At 48.9% G+C, this 21,754-nt stretch overlaps 1 protein-coding gene across 2 annotated transcripts in view; it reads right to left on the minus strand.

Annotated features, from left to right (window-relative positions):
* PLD1 (phospholipase D1) overlaps nucleotides 1-21,754 on the minus strand; it is a 370,963-nt gene that overhangs the window by 50,853 nt on the left and 298,356 nt on the right. For both annotated transcript variants that reach the window (XM_069213037.1, XM_069213036.1), the window contains 4 exons: nucleotides 10,671-10,781; nucleotides 6,031-6,119; nucleotides 3,676-3,789; nucleotides 403-452 (listed from right to left, as the gene is read on the minus strand). In XM_069213037.1, the coding sequence (XP_069069138.1) occupies nucleotides 403-452; nucleotides 3,676-3,789; nucleotides 6,031-6,119; nucleotides 10,671-10,781 (364 nt within the window). The remainder of the gene's footprint in view (nucleotides 1-402; nucleotides 453-3,675; nucleotides 3,790-6,030; nucleotides 6,120-10,670; nucleotides 10,782-21,754) is intronic.

Consider the following 21,754-nt stretch of genomic DNA (forward strand, 5'->3'; position numbering starts at 1 on the left):
CTCGTTATAGGACAGAGCCACCGTTCAGGGCCTTTAACAACTGGTATGGCCCTCAGCCCTAGGCTATAAGGCTATAATTGGCTACTAACGAGAAACAGAAATAATGTTGTATTCGATTATACTTTAGTCCCATAATTTACCTGGATTCAACATGAATTTTACCAAGGGGATGACATGACACATCTAAGAAAATAGTGAGAAAACTGAACTGCTGGACGTGATGCAGGACGTATGTGTATACTGTATACTTTAGGGATAAGTTTAAAAGCCTCCCCAATTCTTCATCAGACCTACTCCTATGAGTTCCATCCAAACACAGTCCAACCATCACCTACTAGGACCCCTCCCACCACCCTCATCCCCCACCATTTTGTTATGAGGACACGCCACTCAAATACTCACTCTCTGCTTTCAACTGAGAAACAATGGAGTTTTCTCCTCTGCACATAGTTCTGGAATAATAAAATGAGAGAAGGAAGTTACAAACAAAAAGTACTATTTAACAGGATACATAAGCAACTGCAGTGACACTTTGGTCCACATTATCTCTACAGGCAGCCACGAGAAAACTATATTATACCAATCTCGTTTTCAGACTGGAAGTAAAGTTTTTACATTGTATTTCATAGGCCTTGAGTGCCAACACTTTTCTTACTTGATACACCCCTTATTTCTCTATCATGTTTCTATATCCTCGCATTTCCAGGCCTATTTTCTACCCTATGGTTTTATGCTAGCGTAACCTGTGACTTCATCAGAACTCTAATTTAAAAACACACAAATTCAGTTCCATAAAGCATTACACTAAAAAAAGAAAGACACTGGGCATATGCCTCGATGAAGAACATATGATACAGATACAACGAAGAAAAACTCACCTGATAGAACTGAGACTTTGCAAAGAAGTGGAACGTGGGGAATGGGAATGGACAAGGACAGAAATCACACCACTGAATACAAAACAGGGAGTCAACAGCAGCATCAACAGCTTAAACCATCAGAGAGAACTTTCAGATGAAGAATGCTTGTGAACAAAATTGAAATAATCATTATTGCTTTGGCCTCCAAATGAAGCCCAGGAAATGACAAAACAGACCTTCTACACCCAATACTACAACCAGCTTGTCTGTCATCCTGTATGATTGTTCTAAAGAGAGATAGCAAACAATCGATCTGAAAAAGATGACAAGGGACCACAGTTGGGCCTCACCATGGATCTTTTCTGGTCCTCAGCCCACACATTCTAGGAAACTCCTACTGCTGTGGAAAGGATTGCAGAAAACTAGCTAGGAAACAGCTCTCATTCGACCTGTCATGATGGACATATAGGGCATAACAGAGGCTCCTGCAGTGCGGGGTGCCCCAGGCTTATCCATACTGGAGGGGGCCCATACTGATATGGAGTGTGGAAGGGCCCTTCAACATATCTTGAAGGGTGGCCCCCGCGTTTTGTCACACTACTGGATGGACCCATCAGAAGACTCCTACAAGGACAAACACTAGATTCTGAACTTAAAAGGGTCCTTCTAACACCATGCGGCACCTGCAAATGTGTTCATACCACCTAAACAAGATTGGACACTAAAAGAGCCACAGTATCTGTTCAAAATGATCAGGGTGATTTAGTGATGGTAGTAGAAGGTTTATGGGAGCGGGTGGAGTAGAATCCGGTGTCACAGGCTCTTACGTGTGTATTGTAATGTGGGCATTTTGGAGGAGGGGGTTAACGGTGCTGGCTGTACTCCGTGTATCTCTGCAACATATTGTGTGACTTATGGTAATTTCTCAATAAACTTGAAATTAAGAAGAAGTGAAGATCAGATATATATACCACAGGTGACAAAACAAAAGTCTTTGCCCTCCCACCCCATGGCAAGACTAGGTCTAAAACTCTGGCATAAAGACTTCCTCAATTCAGTTTGAGAAATCTTTAGCCCCAATTCGAAAATTGTTAAAAAGAAATAACCAATGGCCCAGCTCTACACCATTCCTCCCCTAACAAGGTTGTAAAATACATACCGTTTTGCCAATTGGTGGAAAGAACCTGGCTTGGTTTGCTAATGTTTTTTTGACACTGCCTTGGGTTTACCGGTTTTCCACAAGAAAAATCACTCTATGATGACACAGTGTTGCAAACTATGCGTTCTTTTGGGATTCCTGCACACATCCTGCTGGTACCTATGTGCATACATAAAACAAGAATGCCTTGTACCATGACAGATCTACTTCCTATCCTATGAATTTCTGTGACCCAGACCCCAATCCACATTGCCTGTATTTTTCCTGTCAACCTTTAGACAGACGTGCGTTCTTCTCTGCTTGGCAATTTTTTCGTGTGGTTTACATCTTCCCTGCCTTGACTTTTGATGGTGCTGTTGTTTCCACCTTGGTGCGCACCCCAGACCTGTTCGTACAACTTGGTCGGGATCCTTGTGGATTCAGGCAATCCATGCATCTTTATATAGGTGGTTTTGTTCTATCTTGTACTTGGTTCCTGATTTAGTGAGCATGTTCCATTTTACAGCTGCTATAGGGAAATCCGATTGTTAGAAGAAGCCTCCTAGGTTAGCACTCTGGGTGCAACTCTGCCAATTTTGTGCTTTACCAATTCTTGAGTTTCCCTCTTTCACTTCTGTTGTCTGGTGGTGATTGTGAGTATGGGTGCGGCATACTTTAGACCCATTGTGTCTCTGTTCTCACTATTTGGAAGGCACAGTTGTTACCTGTTACCCTTGTAGATTAAATGGGTACTGCCTGCTCATGTGTGTTTTGTGTTGGGCAAAACATAAACTGGCTTAGATACATCCTCTCATGTTAATAAAGTCAGACACAAGGAACATGACGAGGTGGTTATGCCTCCTTACAATTACCAATAATTGTCATTATTCATTTTCTTCGACCTAGCCCTTACTAGAGGTGTGTACCTATTCTTCACCCTTAGGAGGCTGTCGAGTGGATACTCTCCAAAGGAGGTGGCATTTGGCATAGTCTCTGGCTTACAGGAACACCTACTGAGTGGCTGGAGTCATCCTGCACAGAGATCCAACCTATTCTTGTTTTAGGTGTGCAGACTGGTGCCTGTCAGAGAGGTGCTCATGCATCATGTAAGGCAGAACTGGGGCGAAGAACAATTAACAGGAGTAATGAGATCACCAAGAAGTAATCAATGAATTGATGAATTGTTCTCACATAGGTACAGCCCGTGTCAGATTTCATCATTCTTTAATGCTGTTTTTGTGATGTTCATATGTGCCTTATGAAATGCACATTAAATTTATCTGCTTAGTATGGTTCACATAGACTTTCTGAATGTAATTATACAAATTTTCTGATTTATATTGAAATTTAAAACAATAAATAAATCAAGTAACTACAGGTCCCAGAATGCAACATCATAGTAAAATGAAAATGGACTATATAAATGGGGTTTGAGTCAACACTGTTTACCTGTGATCAAGACCTGATTAGGTTGAAACGCGTTGGGGGGTGGATAGCACTGGTTTGTGGAATGAATTAAAGGCTGAGACAAGACCTTCCTGGAGTGCGATGTTTATTTTGTTGGAGATATATATACATATAATAAATATATATATATATATATATATATATATATATATATATATTGTAACAGAAATATATATATGTACATGCACATAGACACACACTCATGCCTACCTGTAGTTGAAATGCATTATAGCCTGCAGTGCACTGCCACCTCCAGTTTTGATGTCTCCTTCAAATCCAGGCAGCAAGGGAGTTACCACGTAGACTCTGTATCGTTTGTTTTCTCTGCAACATTAAACATACATATGATTCACTTATATCATATCATGCAGCAAATACATACTGGCTTATAATTATTAAAGCAGTGATCAAATCAATAGGGGTTGAATCACAAAACATTTCCTGTGTCAAATATTCACTGTGGTGCTCAAAAATAGTGGGACTGCCTTGGCAATAATTGCAGATTTGATTAATAGATCTTAGCACTGTGGAACATTTTTAGTCCTAAAATTAAGTTTAGGGTGGGAAAAATACTGTTCCCATGAGGGGAGAACAAGCTGGCCACTGGGAAAGTGGTAAACACCCACATTTGCATTTACAAACCTGGCCAATTATTGCTTAATTGGCAAAATAATAAACAAGTGCAGGGGACAAATATTGTTAGGAACATGTCACCGGCACTGCCGAATGATGGGGTTGCAGAATAGCAAATCTACCTAGTCTTGATTTCACCTCATGCCTCTTTCTTCCACCAACCTACTCTTTTTACCTAATTATCTCCTACTTGCAGGTTCTTTTTCACCTGTAGTGTCTACCTTTGTTACTGTTTTCCATTCTTCCTTTTCCCTTCTCCTTTCTTTCTTTTTCTCCTATCTCTTTTGCCCTGGTCAAAGTCTGATGATGAAAAATAAGTCTCATTCGCCAAAAAAGCCCTGCAACTGCAAAAACCAGCAGAAATGTAGCATGTAGGTGTAACTTGCCAGCCATCGTGGAGCTATAGACAAACATTCCAAGCTGTCCACCCACGGTTAATAGTTTCGAGAATGCTTACAACACACTTTTACAAGCATTAGGAAAGTAAAGAGAGACAGAAGCGGCAAACTTGAAACATTATTTCATGCCTCTCCATTCTACATCATTCTACACCATTCTACTCTATGCCAGTGCAGGTCACTCTACTCTCCGCCACTCTAGTCTAAGTCACACTACTGTATGGCACTCTACTTTACGCCACTACACACTATGAGACTCTACGCCACTCTTCACCAGTTCAGACTTCAGTCTATGCCCCTCTGCTATAGGTCACACCACTCACTTTTAGCCATGCTGAGCAGAATTCATACTGCTGTAGAACATGGCTAAAAGATACTGGCAAATCCAATAGGGTTCATTTAGGTAAAACCTATGGGCTCTGCCAATGCTTGTTTAATCTAGGTAACTCATTTCTTCACAACCACTTCCATTCACATCATGTCCCCTCCTTTCCCCTGCAAACTTGTATCCTGTAGTGAAGACCGTGATGCACTACTTAATGGATGTGGCATCCTGCTCTTTTCTTATGTGTTTGGTAATTGACTTCAATCTTCATCTTTCTACTACTCAGAGTATCTGTGCTTTCTCCCCGTCGCCATATTTATGACTTTTACTTATGTTTTTGTTTAGCATAGTTTATCATCGGCTCACAAAAACAATGCAAATGATAGACACAAAAGCCACAATTAGAAAAACATATACAAATACAAAAATTAAAAGTGAAAACAATGATGTGCAAACAAGTGAGACCTCCTTGGCCTAGACCACTTGCTGACAACACATGGCAATGTCTTTTAGCCTCAGAGAAAATAGCAGCTTTTGACTCTGCAAGGTTGACAAGTGGTTTATGTTATACCTTTAAGGATGAGAGACATGATTAGCATGGAAGGGGGGCTTCTGGATGGAACCATGTAGATAGTTACAGAAAACATGCTATGGTTGGATGAAGTTTGTCCTGCAGAGGGTGCATCGCTATGAGCTGAATGATTTAAAGAAACAATGGATGTCTCCACCACTTCTTCTACCCAATGAGTGTCACAAAGCAATATGAATATGCCCAGGCACACACACTGAAACAGGAAGTTGCTTTAGTGGTATTCTGGATCATGGTGCAAAAAATTTGCAGCGGATCCCTATAAATTTCAGTTATCCAATAATCATGTTTGTGCACACTGCCCATCATGAGTTAAACTTTAATATGTTCTCAAGATGCTGACATCACTGTGCCAAAATACTTTTTCATGGATTAGTTGTACTAGTTCTTGGTTATCTGTAGAAAGGTAGAAATTTAAACACTGGTTTTCTTTCTGGCCAACCATTGCTCAATGCTCGTGGAAAGGCGGCTGAATAGTCACCACCCTGTGCCACCCTGTGAACAAACAACGCCAACAAATTATGCTTGCTACTGTGACACTCTTCAGATTTTGTATTTTTGGTTGATTCCCAGTGCAGAATTAGCCTTTAATTTTGACACATCATTTACATACGAAATACCTGTATGCTCTCAGAATTCTCTGTGCAATTGTGTCACCGATCTTGTTGAAAACAATTTTGTTGTCTGCGCAGCTAATAAAGAACTGGTTCTAGGGGGAAATAAGAACAATGTTTTAATGTTGGCACATTTTTCTAAACAGAGTTTGTACACACGTATCAAACTTACTTTTGCTTTGTCACTAAGCCCTTCATCTTGTTACTAAGCCCTTCATCGTGTTCAACCCGCACAACAGCCCAATCAACATGATCTTCTGCCCATGCTCAGATCAGGGCAGGCCCTTTGGCTATATCTTTGCTTCAGTCGTCTGACTCCAGCCATGATACTGGGAGCTGTGAAAAGGGTGTGGCTTACCCACGTCTATTCCTAGTTCCATGCACCCAAAGCCTACCAGGACATGTATTAACAAGCGTCTCAGATTGCTCCTCCAAAGGAAAGACCCAAGTTCTTACACCATGCCTATATCTACTATGCATAACCTGCCATTCAAGTGGCCTTTGGGGTAATACATTTAATTTTTTATCATATATGTTTGTGAAGATGACCCCTTAAGTTGATCTATCATTACCATGCAAAAGTGAAAAGTATTGCTAGTGGGCGAGAAAGCAAAATGTAGGACGTGGACGGGAGAAGTGACATGGGATACGGAAACGTAGGAAGGGCAGAGAACTACACAGTGAGATAAGTTAACACCGGGGGTGTACAGATGCACATAGCGAGACAGAGCAACACAGAGATGGAGAGGACGCAGCAGCTCATGTTGAGAAAATCCTCACTTAGAGAGGGGTGTAACACAGAGAAAGCACACAAAGGAGACAGCTGGAAAACACAGGCACTCTCATAGAGTGCTGAACTAAAAAGAAAAAAGGAGCACCAAAAGAATCTAGCAGTATAATGGAATGCGTCCATGCTCCTGGGGAGACTCATATCTGGGAAGTAAAGCCCACACAAGCCATCAAATAAGAAGTATGCACATGACAGAGACAGAGGCCAACTAATGGTAAACAGTAAGTGTACTCCAAACCAACTGTGAGCTAACAAAATGTCTTGCAACAAACAGCACATGCACTATCTTATGAGAGACCTGAAAAGGGAAACGTAGGTAACACAAAAAAGCTAGGTACTTTTCTGTTTTTTTTCCCGAATATTGAAAGGCTAAGAAAGAATGAACAAACTGTAGATCAAAATATTTTATTTAAAAATAATTAAATTATAAAGGTTTTTTTTGTTGCTGACATGTAGATTATACTTGTTTCCTATTTAGGGTTAGATCCAAGTTACAATCGGCTGATATTGATTATTGATTTACTTTAATCTTTGCACAGATTTAAACAGTTATCCCTTTCAATGTATCCATCAAAGTTCCGTGATAAATAAGAAACAAAAAATAAAAGCTATTTATTTTTAATTTTAGCTGACGCCTTATCTCTGTATCAGTTTCACATATTTATTCGATATAGGCAAGCAGAAAGCATTGTTTCAATTCCTGAGAACATGCCGGTTGCCATGATTTTGCAGGGACATGGACATTCTAATTAAAGCGCTTGTTTGGCTATCTGCAGCTCTCAGATTGCCAAAGTATCTCAGGCATCCTCAAAATGGTGCCCTCACATCACATCCATTTTTGAGATAGAACCTCTGTGATATTGCACCTTTACAGATTACATGCTGCGTATGAGTTGTATTTTCATTGGCATTAGACCATGTTCCCTGCGAGGCAGACACAGTTTTCTCAATCTACGCACTTCCTGAAAAACTACTGATGTCATTTCGTTTTCATGGCCAAATTAGTTTATAATGGGTCACAAAAAGAGACGTATGATAAGTCGAATTGCTTTAAATTAATCTGTGCTGGTTCTTGCAGACCTGTGGGCCTACTGCAGTGATTTACATACTGTTGAAGACATTTCAATACCCGAGTTGCAAACTATTTTCTTTTCATTTTACAGATGGGCTCTGGCTTGGAACAGAAGCATAACAAGTGTCCTGCGAAGTGTCAGCCAAGTTGTAAATTGCTGCATTGTGTTTAATAGTCACTTCCTTGCAAAAATATGAGGCTGTGTGAACTCTGCAAGGAGGTTTATCAGCTTCAATTAAAAATCAAGCTAAGATAACCTACTTATTTATTTAGGGTCGAGCCTGCGTTGCATGCGCTCGCGCATGCGTTTCGCAGCAAGACTCTTTTGTATTTAGAAAAGGGCTCGGAGCGCTGTCAACTTAACGTCAGTGTTTTTTATTGGTTGCTGGGCTTCCCTAATAAAATCTGCTTGCTTTCATTAGTCGAAGGCACGCATATGGCATGCCTTTTCCGGTGGCTAGCCCTCCTCCAGCGCAGTACAGAAGAGGCTCGCTGTTTTCCATCGGGCTCGTGGACTTTTTTTTCTCTAATTTTCGAGTCCTATCTCGCTTGGCAGAAGTCGAGCGCTTTACATACTTGATTTCACTTTTTCGGATTATGTACATAAATGCACTTTTGCCTGATAGGTGAAAAGTCGGGTTAGGAGTTTACAACGCGATCAGCTCTAACATGAGCAAACGCGAGACCCGATGCATTGTAAATGCTTGTTATAAATGTGATATTACATGTTTGGAACATGCTGCAAACTTAGAGAAAGCTTATTATACAGAAAATCTTAAACTGTAAAAGTTGACAGTGATAGCGTTAAAGGAAACCAATAATACGCAGACGCTTCATAGTAAAGACGTATCTTTCAGACAATTTTCAGGGGGTTAGATCCTCTTCACAAATCATGATGGCGGGCAATAATGTTTGATAATAAACCTCGAACCTGCCATGTGTAAAGGCATGAATTTGCAATCAAGCAGGCATAGGCCATAAGACAAAGTCGATTTTATTTGCATAGTCAATTACTACCCTTGTAAAAATGCATAAAATAAAAAGTGCTCTGCTTATTTGGTGAAAGTGAAACATATGTGAATAAAACAGAATTAATTAAAAAAGAAAGGTAGCCCAGGATTCCAGAGCACGAATCTAAACCTAAAAACCTTCTACTATTAAAACCCATATAAAACATGAGAGAAAAATATTAAGTGAGCATTTCTACAATCATTTATAATTAATCATTTATATTTTCTGATCTAAGTTTCTAAGGGTTAAAAGTCAATCACAGATGCTTACATTGCCAGGCATCACGTGTTGTTTCCTTTGGAGTTGGCTCAAGGCAGCCAAATAAGATTTGTTTACAAGTTTGCCTTTCCAGCTTCAAGGCAGCCATGAGGAAGAGCTTCTGCATTACAGCAATGATGTTGCCTACAATAGAACCTTTACCCCTAACATATGAAATATATCTAAGCCTCAGCATAATTTACATGAAATGCAAAAATGTGCAAAATTATGCCAAAATGGACGCGAGGAGGCATTTTACACTCCAAACTGTACAAAAACTGAGGGTGATGTGAATAACATCCATTCACGCTCGGTTAGTTTGGGTTGTTTTCATGCTATCGAAATAAGGGCCATATGTACGAAAGCTTTTTCCCATAGATACAGAATGGGTAAAATCCTTTGGTACATCTGGCCCTAAGATTTTTATCCAAATGAAGCTTGTTTATGTGATGTGGAGCAATGGCATAATCTCGATCATTATGTGTTACAATTTTCATGGCAAATACCACAAATTAATCTGGATTACGCCAATGTAAAAGGACATTTTTCACAGGTTTAACCGTATTCCCACTGACACCATTGTGCTCCCTCTGTTCTCTGCTCCCAGGAGACAGATTTGGAGCACTCAACAGGGTCACCCTTCACTCCAGTTGTTGGCTGACTTGTAAAATTAGACGGCTAATCAAGGACTGATAAAAAAGGAATAATGCTCTGATGGGCAAATATAGAGACAATGAGATACATTGTAGAAAACCCACGTGACTTGTATTTACTTTGCTTGGTCCCACAGAATTCACTAGGATTAAAACTGTAAAGAAGGACCTCAGTAGGCATCCATAAATCATGACAAAATCAATGGAAGTAGGGTACTGCTACATTTCATGGTGAAATGGTAAATTAAATTCCCATTTTTGGCAAGACGTCATTGGGCAACAAATGTTACCTAACGAGAGAAAATAGCAGAATTTCTATTGACACATATTCGTGACACATACAGACATGTCTCAAACCCCAAGCAGACATCCGCTAGCAAAAAGAGGAACATTTTGGGCTCTCTGTTATTGGCGATTGTTAGAGATGCAGCACTGTGAAAAGAGGAAAGCACTTTTTTTCTCTCTAGCTCTAATTGCCCCTTTACCATGCAACAATATTTTATCCTCAAATGCTATGAAGTAATCACTGGTGGACTGATTCTCCTGTCTAGGAGGGCACTTTTGTGCTGTATGTTCCCTCAGTCTAGCATCTATTAGTCTTTCTCAGTGCTTACCAGAGCAGAGTGATACTGGATCCTATATCCTGTCATAGTTCTCTGGTTGAAATTTGCAGATATATCCGCACCAATCACAAAAGCTTAAGGTTCTTAATTACTACAAAACAGATGTGTTAAGTGTACATTCTGCGTAAATTTGTAAGCATGTGTGACAACAGCAAATCTAAAGCTTTACCTCGAAGGAACAATTTAAAATTGGACTAACTTTTTAAGTCCCCTTCTTCAGAAGTTGAAACAGAAGTTACCTCTATGTAGATGTAGTGTTTGCTGTTTTCTATTACATGAACATAAGCCTCATGAATGGATTCTTCATGGTATTTGATGCCAGCAGACCAGTCAGCCGCAGAACGGAGAACCTATGGGATGATATTAGCAAATTTAGTTCCCACAAACAGTGTAGCGACATTTGTGTTTCACTTGCTTTTCTTCATTTGACATATTAAGTGTTTTTTTAATTCATTGGCATTGCATGGAAAGTCGGCATGAACTGCATCAAGATCCACCAATTGAACAATACAACTAGAACATTTTTTATCCAAAAATAATGAGGAGAAAGAAAGCATTGTGGACAACATCCAAGGTATTTGTATCTGATAAATCAATAAATGGGCAAGCCAAAAAATGCTTAAAACATTTTACATGTCGGAACACATCTATAAGTATATGTAAATTTTATTTAAAAAATGTACGAACAAAGTTTTCTAAACAGATACTCTGCGAATACACTGAAAAATAGGCAAATAATATTTAGAGTTTACTTTAAAAATAGGCCTAAAACACCTATTGCACAAGTTATTTATTAAATATCATTAAAATGGCTGACAGGTTTTAATTGAATATTTTAACTGACACAGAATGATTGCTTGATCTGTACTAAGGCAAAGATCAGAAATACATTTGGTAAAATCAGTAAAATTGAAAAGATGAGAAAATCAGAAGGAATGCATAGAAAGAGTAGTGACAATCTATTAAGGGAAAGATAATTTGGTGAGGGCTAAATCCGAGACAAATTAAAATCAAAATGGGAGAAGGTAGCCATTTTTACACAGCCTGAAAAAGTGTAACGCTAAATCAGGCCCTTTGTTTGTGAATGATCCTGGTCATTTATTTATGATTCCTCCTTAATTATGTGTCTGTTTCACATTCACCGACACAAAAGTAGCAAACTATACTTCATTAGTATATTTTTATATAGCATATTGTGGCCATTGCAGTTTTAAAATGTAACATATGCATGTTATGTCGTTTCCAATTTTTCACTTTTTTATTATTATTTTGTGGCGATGTATAAGAAAGGAATACATGTAATGTTCTTATATCAATGTAGATTGCTGTGACCTGTAGAATGTTGTTACCTCATTGACAGAATGTGGTTTACCAGAATGCTGAGAGTGTATGATGGCTGCTGAATGGTCCTGTCCATGGAAGACTGCACTGGGGAGTCTCTCTATATAAACCTTTGATTTCTTGACATTTGTCTCCGCACACATGTTGGTATTTAGTATTAAGTAAGAGACTATGGGGGTCATTCTGACCACGGCGGTAAAAGGCGCCTACCGCCGGTCAGAAATCCTCCATAATCCCGCAGCGGTCGCGGAAACCCGCCACGGTCATTCTGACCCGCAGAAGGCAAACCTCCGAAAATCCGACCGCCACAACAGACCGCCAGACCAGCGGTCGGCGGAAAGGTGGAGGTGACAAAACCTCCACCGTCACGCCAACAGAAATACGCCCATGCCATTACGACCCACGAATCCACGCGGCGGTCATTCAAACGCGGTATTCCATTGGCGGGACACACCGCCGCGGCCAGAATACACACAAACGAACAAAACTCAGCCACATTGGACGATTTGAATCCCACACACCTGATACACATACACACACCACTCCCACACACACAATACGATATAAAACACCCACCCACATCACCCACAAACCCCTACGCTAAAAAATTCGTAAAGAAGGCAAGAGCGAGACACCAGCATCCAAAAAATAACAGCCACAGCCACTCAACACCATCACCCACACACTATCCACACACAAAACAACACACACCACCACACTCAACTCACTTAAATACACATACTCCACCCCACACATCATACACACCACCCCATGGCACCCCAAAGACAACCCCGCTTCACAGACGAAGAACTCAGGGTCATGGTGGAGGAAATCGTTCGGGTAGAGCCCCAGCTGTTCGGCACACAGATACAATACACCAGCATTGCCCGGAGGACGGAGCTATGGCAGAGGATTGTCGACAGGGTGAACGCAGTGGGACAGCACCCCAGAAATCGGGAAGACATCAGGAAGCGATGGAACGACCTACGGGGGAAGGTGCGTTCCATGGTATCCAGGCACAACATCGCCGTGCAGAAGACTGGCGGAGGACCCCCACCTCAACCCCCACAATTCACATCATGGGAGGAGGAATTCTTGAACATCCTGCATCCTGACGGCCTCGCAGGAGTCGGCGGAGGAATGGATACTGGTAAGTTGAAGCTTCAATACTGCTTCCCCCCCACCTGCATGCCAAATCAGACCCCAACCCTCACCCCCATCCTCGAACCCCACCCTCACCCCCACCCCCATCCCCACCCCCACCCTCACCCCCACCACCATCCTCACCCCCACCACCATCCTCACCCCCACCACCATCCTCACCCCCACCCCCAGCACACCTATTCCCCGCCAATGTCTCACCATCACAACCCACACATCCCAAAACCTAGGCCTGCATGCGTCCACTAAGCATGGACACCCATCACCAAAGCATGCCCAATGCATATACACATCCCCCCCACAAGCCACCCTCACCAAAGCCCCCACACACGAATGCCAGCACTTGGGGACACGAGAACCCACAGATACACCCATATGCCACACATTGAAACTATAACCATACCTCTATACCCCTGCAGGACCCGCCCGTCAACACACCGCGGCGGAGGGGCCAGAATTCTCCACCCCCCCCACCCAAGAGGCCGTCAGCGATGACAGCAGCTCTGTCGACCTGGACACCGATGACCAGCCCGGACCATCGGGGACCTCTCGACAGTCGGTTCCCCTCACACAGGCCCAGGCCACTACAGACCCAAACCCCTCTGGGAACACCAGCACAGCTCCCACCCAGCGGGCCCATGCCTCTGTCTCCAGGGCGCGTCAATCTGCGGTGTGTCTACCACTACAGGGCACCCAGGATAACCCACCACCCCAACAACAACAGGGACCTGGGGGCAGTGGTAGTGGGCACACCGGCCAGGGGGCAGAGGCCCAGGGAAACAGGGGAACTCGGAGGGCAGCTGTGCGACAGGGGGGGGAGGAGAGGCCCAGGGAACCCACTCTCCACGAGGTCCTCACCACCATCATGGGAGCATACAACCGCTCCCAGGAGACGATGGCGACGGTACTGGCCCGGTTCCAGGAGATCCAGGCGCTGCAGGAGGAACACTATCGGGGGTACAGGGAGGACATCAGAGCCATCAACACCACCCTGGTTACCATGGTGGGGCTGCTGCAGGACCTCGTCAACAACAGGGCGGACACTGAACAACACCCAAGGGCCCCTGCCACTAGCCTGGACCAAGAACAGCCAACCACCTCCGCCGGCGCTAGTGGACAGGAGGCCCCCGCACAGCAGCAGCCCACCAGACCCCCACCTCCTGCAGGAGAAGAACCACCCCGCAAGAGGGCCCTGAGATCTCGCAAGAAGACAGAGTAGGATGTCAAGACCCCCGCCAGCAATGGATACCACCTGATGTCATCCCACTGTCCCACATTGTCACCCTGTCCATCCTTGAACTACCCATGCTCCATCTCTCCACAGGCCTCTGGACAATGCACCTGTGTGACTGTTACTCTGGACTCTGCCATGGACATTCCTTCACCATAGCCCCCACCCACTTGAAACCACCCATCCCATTTTGAGCACTTAAATAAACACCTATTTTGCACCAAAATATCAGGAGTCTGGCTGTGATTTCAATAGATTGTAATTGACATGACAGTGCAAATATGTCCTTGTACATGGTGAAGTCAACAAACAGCTGCCACAAAGCTGTAGTCCATGGGGAAACGAAGCACAGGACTCGTAGTGGGGACCCCAGATCTGAAATAGGGAGGGAAAAGCCAAAACTCAGTCATCATACACTGGGGCAAATAGACAGGCAGCAGAGATGCTGGAGAGTAGTTAACATTTACTAAATTATCTTTGAAATGTTACCTGTGTCCTATTGGAAGTACTGTTCAATGATTCTGTCCCTGTTGTCTGTTTCAGCACCGTCGTCTTCCTCCTCGTCCCTCTCCTCAGGTTCCACCGCTGCCACAACACCACCGTCTCGACCATCCTCCTGCAGGAAAGGCACCTGGCGGCGCAAAGCCAGGTTGTGAAGCATGCAGCAGGCCACGATGATGTGACACACCTTCTTAGGTGAGTACATTAGGGATCCACCTGTCATATGCAGGCAGCGAAACCTGGCCTTTAGGAGGCCAAAGGTGCGTTCGATCACCCTCCTAGTACGCCCATGGGCCTCATTGTACCGTTCCTCTGCCCTGGTCCGGGGATTCCTTACTGGGGTCAGTAGCCACGACAGGTTGGGGTACCCAGAGTCCCCCACTAGCCATACACGGTGTCTCTGTAGCTGTTCCATCACGTAAGGGATGCTGCTATTCCTCGGGATGTAGGCGTCATGCACTGACCCTGGGAATTTGGCATTTACATGCGAGATGTACTGGTCAGCCAAACACACCACCTGGATGTTCATTGAATGGTAATTTTTTCTGTTCCTGTACACCTGCTCCCTGTCTCTTGGGGGAACCAAAGCCACATGGGTCCCATCAATGGCACCAATTACGTTGGGAATATGTCCAAGGGCGTAGAAATCACCCTTCACTGTAGCCAATTCGCCCACCTCAGGGAAAAGGATGTAGTTCCTCACGGATTTCATCAGGGCAGACAACACTCTGGATAACACCTTCGAAAACATGGACTGAGACATCCCAGAAGCAATTCCCACGGTTGTCTGAAATGACCCACTTGCCAAGAAATGGAGTACTGACATGACCTGCACCAGAGGGGGAATCCCTGTGGGTTGGCGGATGGGGGACATCAGGTCGGGCTCCAGCTGGGCACACAGTTCATGGATAGTGGCACGGTTAAGACGGTAGGTCAGGATAATGTGGCGTTCTTCCATTGTCGACAGGTCCACCAGCGGTCGGTACACGGGAGGATTCATCCGTCTCCTCGCCCAACCCAGCGGACGGTGCCTAGGAAGGACAACATGGAGCACACAGTCAAGCAACCCACAGGTACGTACTCACAGCTAGCACAGTATACGATTCTCTATGCAGTGAATGGCGTGTCTGAGTGGCTATGCAAGGCCTAGGCCTGTGTGACGCAGTTGAAATTGAGCCATGTGGGCCCTGGAAATGGCGGCTGCCTGACCTGTGAAGTGTGACAATGGGATGTGAGGTCAATGCGCTGGCGTGGCACACCGCGGCGGGCGGCGGGCGAAGACCGCGGCGCGAAGCCGCATTGGTTAACATTGAAGCCTATGGGTTTCAGGAGCCAATGGCGAAGGGCGCCGGCGGTGGCGGGACGCACCGCCGCGGTACGCACCGCCGCGGACATGACCGCCATTTTCTATCTACTTATCCACTTGCGACTTGAACTTTCACAGGAGAGGACCTATACTGCAAGTGTTGCTGTGACCTCGGTCTGGAAGGGACAATGGCTGCTGCGCCTGGGGAAAGGGCCCCTGCCTTCACTGGAGAGGAGTTGGAGAAACTTGTGGATGGGGTCCTCCCCCAGTATGCGCTACTCTACGGTCCTCCAGACCAACAAGTGAGTTTAATTCAATATGGATTTGGGGCCACTGGCTGGCTTGGGGGCCTGGCGGGGGGCCTGGCGGGGATGGGGGGCATGTTGGGCCTGGCGGGGGGCATGGCGGGGGGCCTGGCGGGGATGGGGGGCATGTTGGGCCTGGCGGGGGGCCTGGCGGGGGGCCTGGCGGGGATGGGGGGCATGTTGGGCCTGGCGGGGGGCCTGGCGGGGATGGGGGGCATGTTGGGCCTGGCGGGGGGCCTGGCGGGGATGGGGGGCATGTTGGGCCTGGCGGGGGGCATGGCGGGGGGCCTGGCGGGGATGGGGGGCATGTTGGGCCTGGCGGGGGGCCTGGCGGGGGGCCTGGCGGGGATGGGGGGCATGTTGGGCCTGGCGGGGGGCCTGGCGGGGATGGGGGGCATGTTGGGCCTGGCGGGGGGCCTGGCGGGGATGGGGGGCATGTTGGGCCTGGCGGGGGGCCTGGCGGGGATGGGGGGCATGTTGGGCCTGGCAGGGGGCCTGGCGGGGATGGGGGGCATGTTGGGCCTGGCGGGGGGCCTGGCGGGGATGGGGGGCATGTTGGGCCTGGCGGGGGGCCTGGTGGCGATGGGGGGCATGTTGGGCCTGGCGGGGGGCATGGCGGGGGGCCTGGCGGGGATGGGGGGCATGTTGGGCCTGGCGGGGGGCCTGGCGGGGATGGGGGGCATGTTGGGCCTGGCGGGGGGCCTGGCGGGGATGGGGGGCATGTTGGGCCTGGCGGGGGGCCTGGCGGGGATGGGGGGCATGTTGGGCCTGGCGGGGGGCATGGCGGGGGGCCTGGCGGGGATGGGGGGCATGTTGGGCCTGGCGGGGGGCCTGGCGGGGATGGGGGGCATGTTGGGCCTGGCGGGGGGCATGGCGGGGGGCCTGGCGGGGATGGGGGGCGTTGGGCCACTGGAAAGGAAAATGCTGAGAAACTTGAACGTGGTATTTCTCCCTCCCTGTACGTGTCACATAGGTCCGCGCCCATGAGAAGATCGGGATTTGGCGTGCCATCGCCAAGGAAGTCCGGGCCCTGGGGGTCCACCATCGACGGGGCACCCACTGCCGCAAGAGGTGGGAGGACATCCGCCGCGGGACCAAGAAGACCGCCGAGTCTCTGCTGGGGATGGCCTCCCAACGTAGGCGGGGTGCCTGCCGTCAACTGAGCCCCCTGATGTTCCGGATCCTGGCGGTGGCCTACCCTGAATTGGATGGGCGCGTGAGGGCAGCACAGCAGACACAAGGGGGTGAGTACAAGCATTATCTACTCTGTTGTCGCGCAGTGGAGGTGTCTGGGTGGGGGAGGAGGGCTGGGGGTCCCCCTAGGCCAGGGCGATATCTGTAGGCTGGGCACCCCCGTAAGCCCCTGTGTCCCCAGCCACCACCCTCAGTAGTTTGTCAGTACAGCCATCCCTGGGCCGTGTCATCCATGGGTGCAGTTGTCAACTCTAGGCGTGTAGGGCATGTTCCACGGAATGCGTAGCGTACCCCAAGTGCGCAACTTAGTGCAGGGGGCATCTGTGTCTGTCATGTCCGCTAACTGTACCGGAGATCCATGTACTCAATATCCCTTTATTTCTCTCTCCCCCCCCCTTTTTGTTTGTCTTTCTGTGCTTGTGTGCATCAGCATCATCAGGCGGAGGAGAAGTGGCATCGGGGCAGGAGGGAGCTGCATCTCACATGGCCCAGGAGGCCATGCCACAGAGTCAGACTGGACCAGTGAGACGGAGGGCGAGGGGAGCTCCACGACGGGGACGACTGGACCCTGCAGCGACACGGACACGTCCTCGGAAGGGGGCTCCCTTGCGGGGGTGGCACCATCCGTGCCCCCCGCCATTACAGGTACAGCCGCCACCCAGCGCACCATCTCCGCCCTCCCAGCAGCCCCTCAGCGTTCGCCCCGTGCCCGCTCTGCCAGGAAGCCGGGCATCTCCTTCGCCCCAGGCACCTCAGGCCCTGCCCCTGTTACCCCCGCTGCCCTCAGTGAGGAGGTCATTGACCTCCTCCGAACGCTCATTGTTGGGCAGACTACCCTTTTGAATGCCATCCAGGGGGTGGAGAGGGAGGTTCATCGCAGCAATGCGTACCTGGAGGGCATTCATTCGGGTCAGGCTGCCCATCAGCGATCGTTCCAGGCTCTGGCCTCAGCACTGACGGCAGCCATTGTCCCTGTCTCCTGCCTGCCTCTACTAACTCCCTCCTCCCAGTCTCCTGTTCCTCTGCCTGTCCCACCCACACCATCAGACCAGCCTGCACACACCTCAACACCCAAGAGAAGCTCATCCAAACATAAGCACCACAGATCACGCAGACATTCACACACGCAACATTCCGATGCAGACATGCCAACAGTCACTACCACCTCTGTGACCCCCACCTCCTCGTCTCCCTCCTCCCTCCCTGTGACGTCTACACTCACACCTCCATTCACCTCACCATCAGCCAGTGTTTCCATCACCAGCACACCCTCCACTCCAGTCCGCACACGTGCAGTCACCACCCCCACTGCCATTTACACGTCCCCTGTGTCCTCTCCCACTGTGTCTGTCACCCCCTCTTCCACACCACACAAACGCAGCCACCCACCCACCCAACAGCCATCCACCTCACGACAGCCTATCCCTCCTGCACCTGCACCCAAAGACAGCAAACGTGACTCACCTACAACCACATCCTCTCCCTCCACTCCCATTCCCACTGTACCTACCACTCTCCATTGTCCCAAGAAGCTCTTCCTCGCCACTACTAACTTCTTTCCTGACCCTGAGCCCCCCCCTCCTTCTCGTCGGGGTAAGAAGAGCACCTCAGCCACCACCAGCCCTGCAGCCCCCTTGACAAGGGTGCAGGGGTATTGGAGCCCGCCAGCCCGCATGTCTGGATCTTCGCCCAGCAGCAAGGGGACAGCCAGCCCACCCCCTGGGAAGAGGAGCAGAAGGCGGAAGGGTCGCCGCAGGAGCCCGCCTTCTACATCCCCCCCGGACACCACCCAGAGACAGTCACCAGCCACAGCTCCAAAGGGAGGAAAGGGCCACAGGCCCACGACTAAGGAGGGCAAGGGCAGCAAGTCAGAGAGGTCAGGCAGCAGGCCTGCTGCCCAGGAGGAGCCCACAACCCCCATAGCCGCTGCCCCGGGAGGAACCGGCACAGCTGCCCCGGGAGAGCCCACCACCCCCATAGCCGCTGCCCAGGGAGGACCCAGCCCAGCTGGCCAGGAGGGCCCCACCACCCACAGCCCAGGTGGGCAGTGAAGGAGCACCATCCCCGCTGCCCAGGAGGGCACCACCAGGCAATTAGCAGTTGGCCATAGACCGTCCGCCGTCTCAAGAACCGCTGAACTGGGCCCGCCGTCTCAAGAACCGCTGAACTGGGCCCTTCAGGGCAAGAACCGCTGAACTGGGCCCTTCAGGGCAAGAACCGCTGAACTGGGCCCCGCCGTCACAAGAACCGCTGAACTGGGCCCTTCAGGGCAAGGACCGGTGAACTGGGCCCTACAAGGCAAGGACCGCTGAACTGGGCCCTTCAAGGCAAGGAGCGCTGAACTGGGCCCCGCCGTCTCAAGAACCGCTGAACTGGGCCCGCCGTCTCAAGAACCGCTGAACTGGGCCCCGCCGTCTCAAGAACCGCTGAACTGGGCCCTTCAGGGCAAGAACCGCTGAACTGGGCCCCGCCGTCTCAAGAACCGCTGAACTGGGCCCTTCAGGGCAAGGACCGCTGAACTGGGCCCTACAAGGCAAGGAGCGCTGAACTGGGCCCTTCAAGGCAAGGAGCGCTGAACTGGGCCCCGCCGTCTCAAGAACCGCTGAACTGGGCCCCGCCGTCTCAAGAACCGCTGAACTGGGCCCTTCAGGGCAAGAACCGCTGAACTGGGCCCCGCCGTCTCAAGAACCGCTGAACTGGGCCCCGCCGTCTCAAGAACCGCTGAACTGGGCCCTTCAGGGCAAGGACCGCTGAACTGGGCCCTACAAGGCAAGGAGCGCTGAACTGGGCCCTTCAGGGCAAGGACCGCTGAACTGGGCCCTACAAGGCAAGGAGCGCTGAACTGGGCCCTTCAAGGCAAGGAGCGCTGAACTGGGCCCCGCCGTCTCAAGAACCGCTGAACTGGGCCCTTCAGGGCAAGAACCGCTGGCCCTTTGGCAGACGTGGCAGGGCAGGATCTATCTCGGGCAGGGCTGCAGGATGTCCTCTGGCCAACTTGCCTCCTCCAGTGGCAGTGGGGTCTGTTATGGACTGTATGGACTGTGGCTTTGCTCTCCCCAGGATGGCCCAGTGGGCAGGCCACCCACTGTATGGACTGTATGGACTGTGGCTTTGCTCTCCCCAGGATGGCCCAGTGGGCAGGCCACCCACTGTATGGACTGTATGGACTGTGGCTTTGCTCTCCCCAGGATGGCCCAGTGGGCAGGCCACCCACTGTATGGACTGTATGGACTGTGGCTTTGCTCTCCCCAGGATGGCCCAGTGGGCAGGCCACCCACTGTATGGACTGTATGGACTGTGGCTTTGCTCTCCCCAGGATGGCCCAGTGGGCAGGCCACCCACTGTATGGACTGTTTGGACTGTGGCTTTGCTCTCCCCAGGATGGCCCAGTGGGCAGGCCACCCACTGTATGGACCCCTCGTGGATCTGGCGTCGTGTACTCAAGTGGCTGAGGTGCCCCCCCTTCCCTTCCCCCTGAGGTGCCTGTCCTATTTTCTTTCTGATGCCCCTGCAGTGTTCTCTCCGTGGAGTTCTTGTCGTGGGACTGGGCCTTGCCCCTTTGCACAGGACCCCTGTGATCCACGGACAGTGGTTGGACTACATTTAGTAGCTGTATATATTTTGTACATAGTTTATTTATTAATTGGGATTACTGGTGTACATATTTCAATATATCTGGCCGTTTATGATCTCTTCTTTTGGTCTTTGCATTATTTCGGAGGGGGGTGGTTTGTGGGTTGTGACAGTGATCTGTGGGAATGCATTGATGTGTGTGTTGTAGTGGGTGTGGGTGGGTGGGTGTGTGCCGGTAATCTTTTCCCTCCCCTGTGTCGTAGGTGCAGTACTCACCGATGTCTTCCGCGCCGCCGGGCGTGCTCCTGGTATATGAGCAGGAATAGGAGTGCGGGGATGACCTGCAACTCTGGCTCCATACTGCCGGAATCTCGCGTGGAGTGCGTAGAGGTGAGCGTTTTCCCGTTCGTAGTCTGTTTCTGCCGTGTTCTTATCGGCGGTGCTCCCGCCCCGGAAAAGGTGGCAGATTGGTGGGTCGTAATAGGGTGGGCGGTACATTGTCTGCCGCCGGGCTGTTGGCGGGAACCGCCGCGCTGTTTGTTTGTACCGCTGTGGCGGTCAGAGTGTTAAGTTGGCGGGCTGTGTTGGCGGTTCCCGCCAGGGTCAGAATTGCATATTTTAGACCGCCGGCCTGTTGGCGGCTTGGCCGCCGCTTTATCACCGACCGCCAGGGTCAGAACGAGGGCCTATGACACTTGCCAATTTCCAGCA

The sequence above is a fragment of the Pleurodeles waltl genome, chromosome 11 (assembly GCF_031143425.1).
Source record: "Pleurodeles waltl isolate 20211129_DDA chromosome 11, aPleWal1.hap1.20221129, whole genome shotgun sequence".
NCBI lineage: Eukaryota > Metazoa > Chordata > Amphibia > Caudata > Salamandridae > Pleurodeles > Pleurodeles waltl.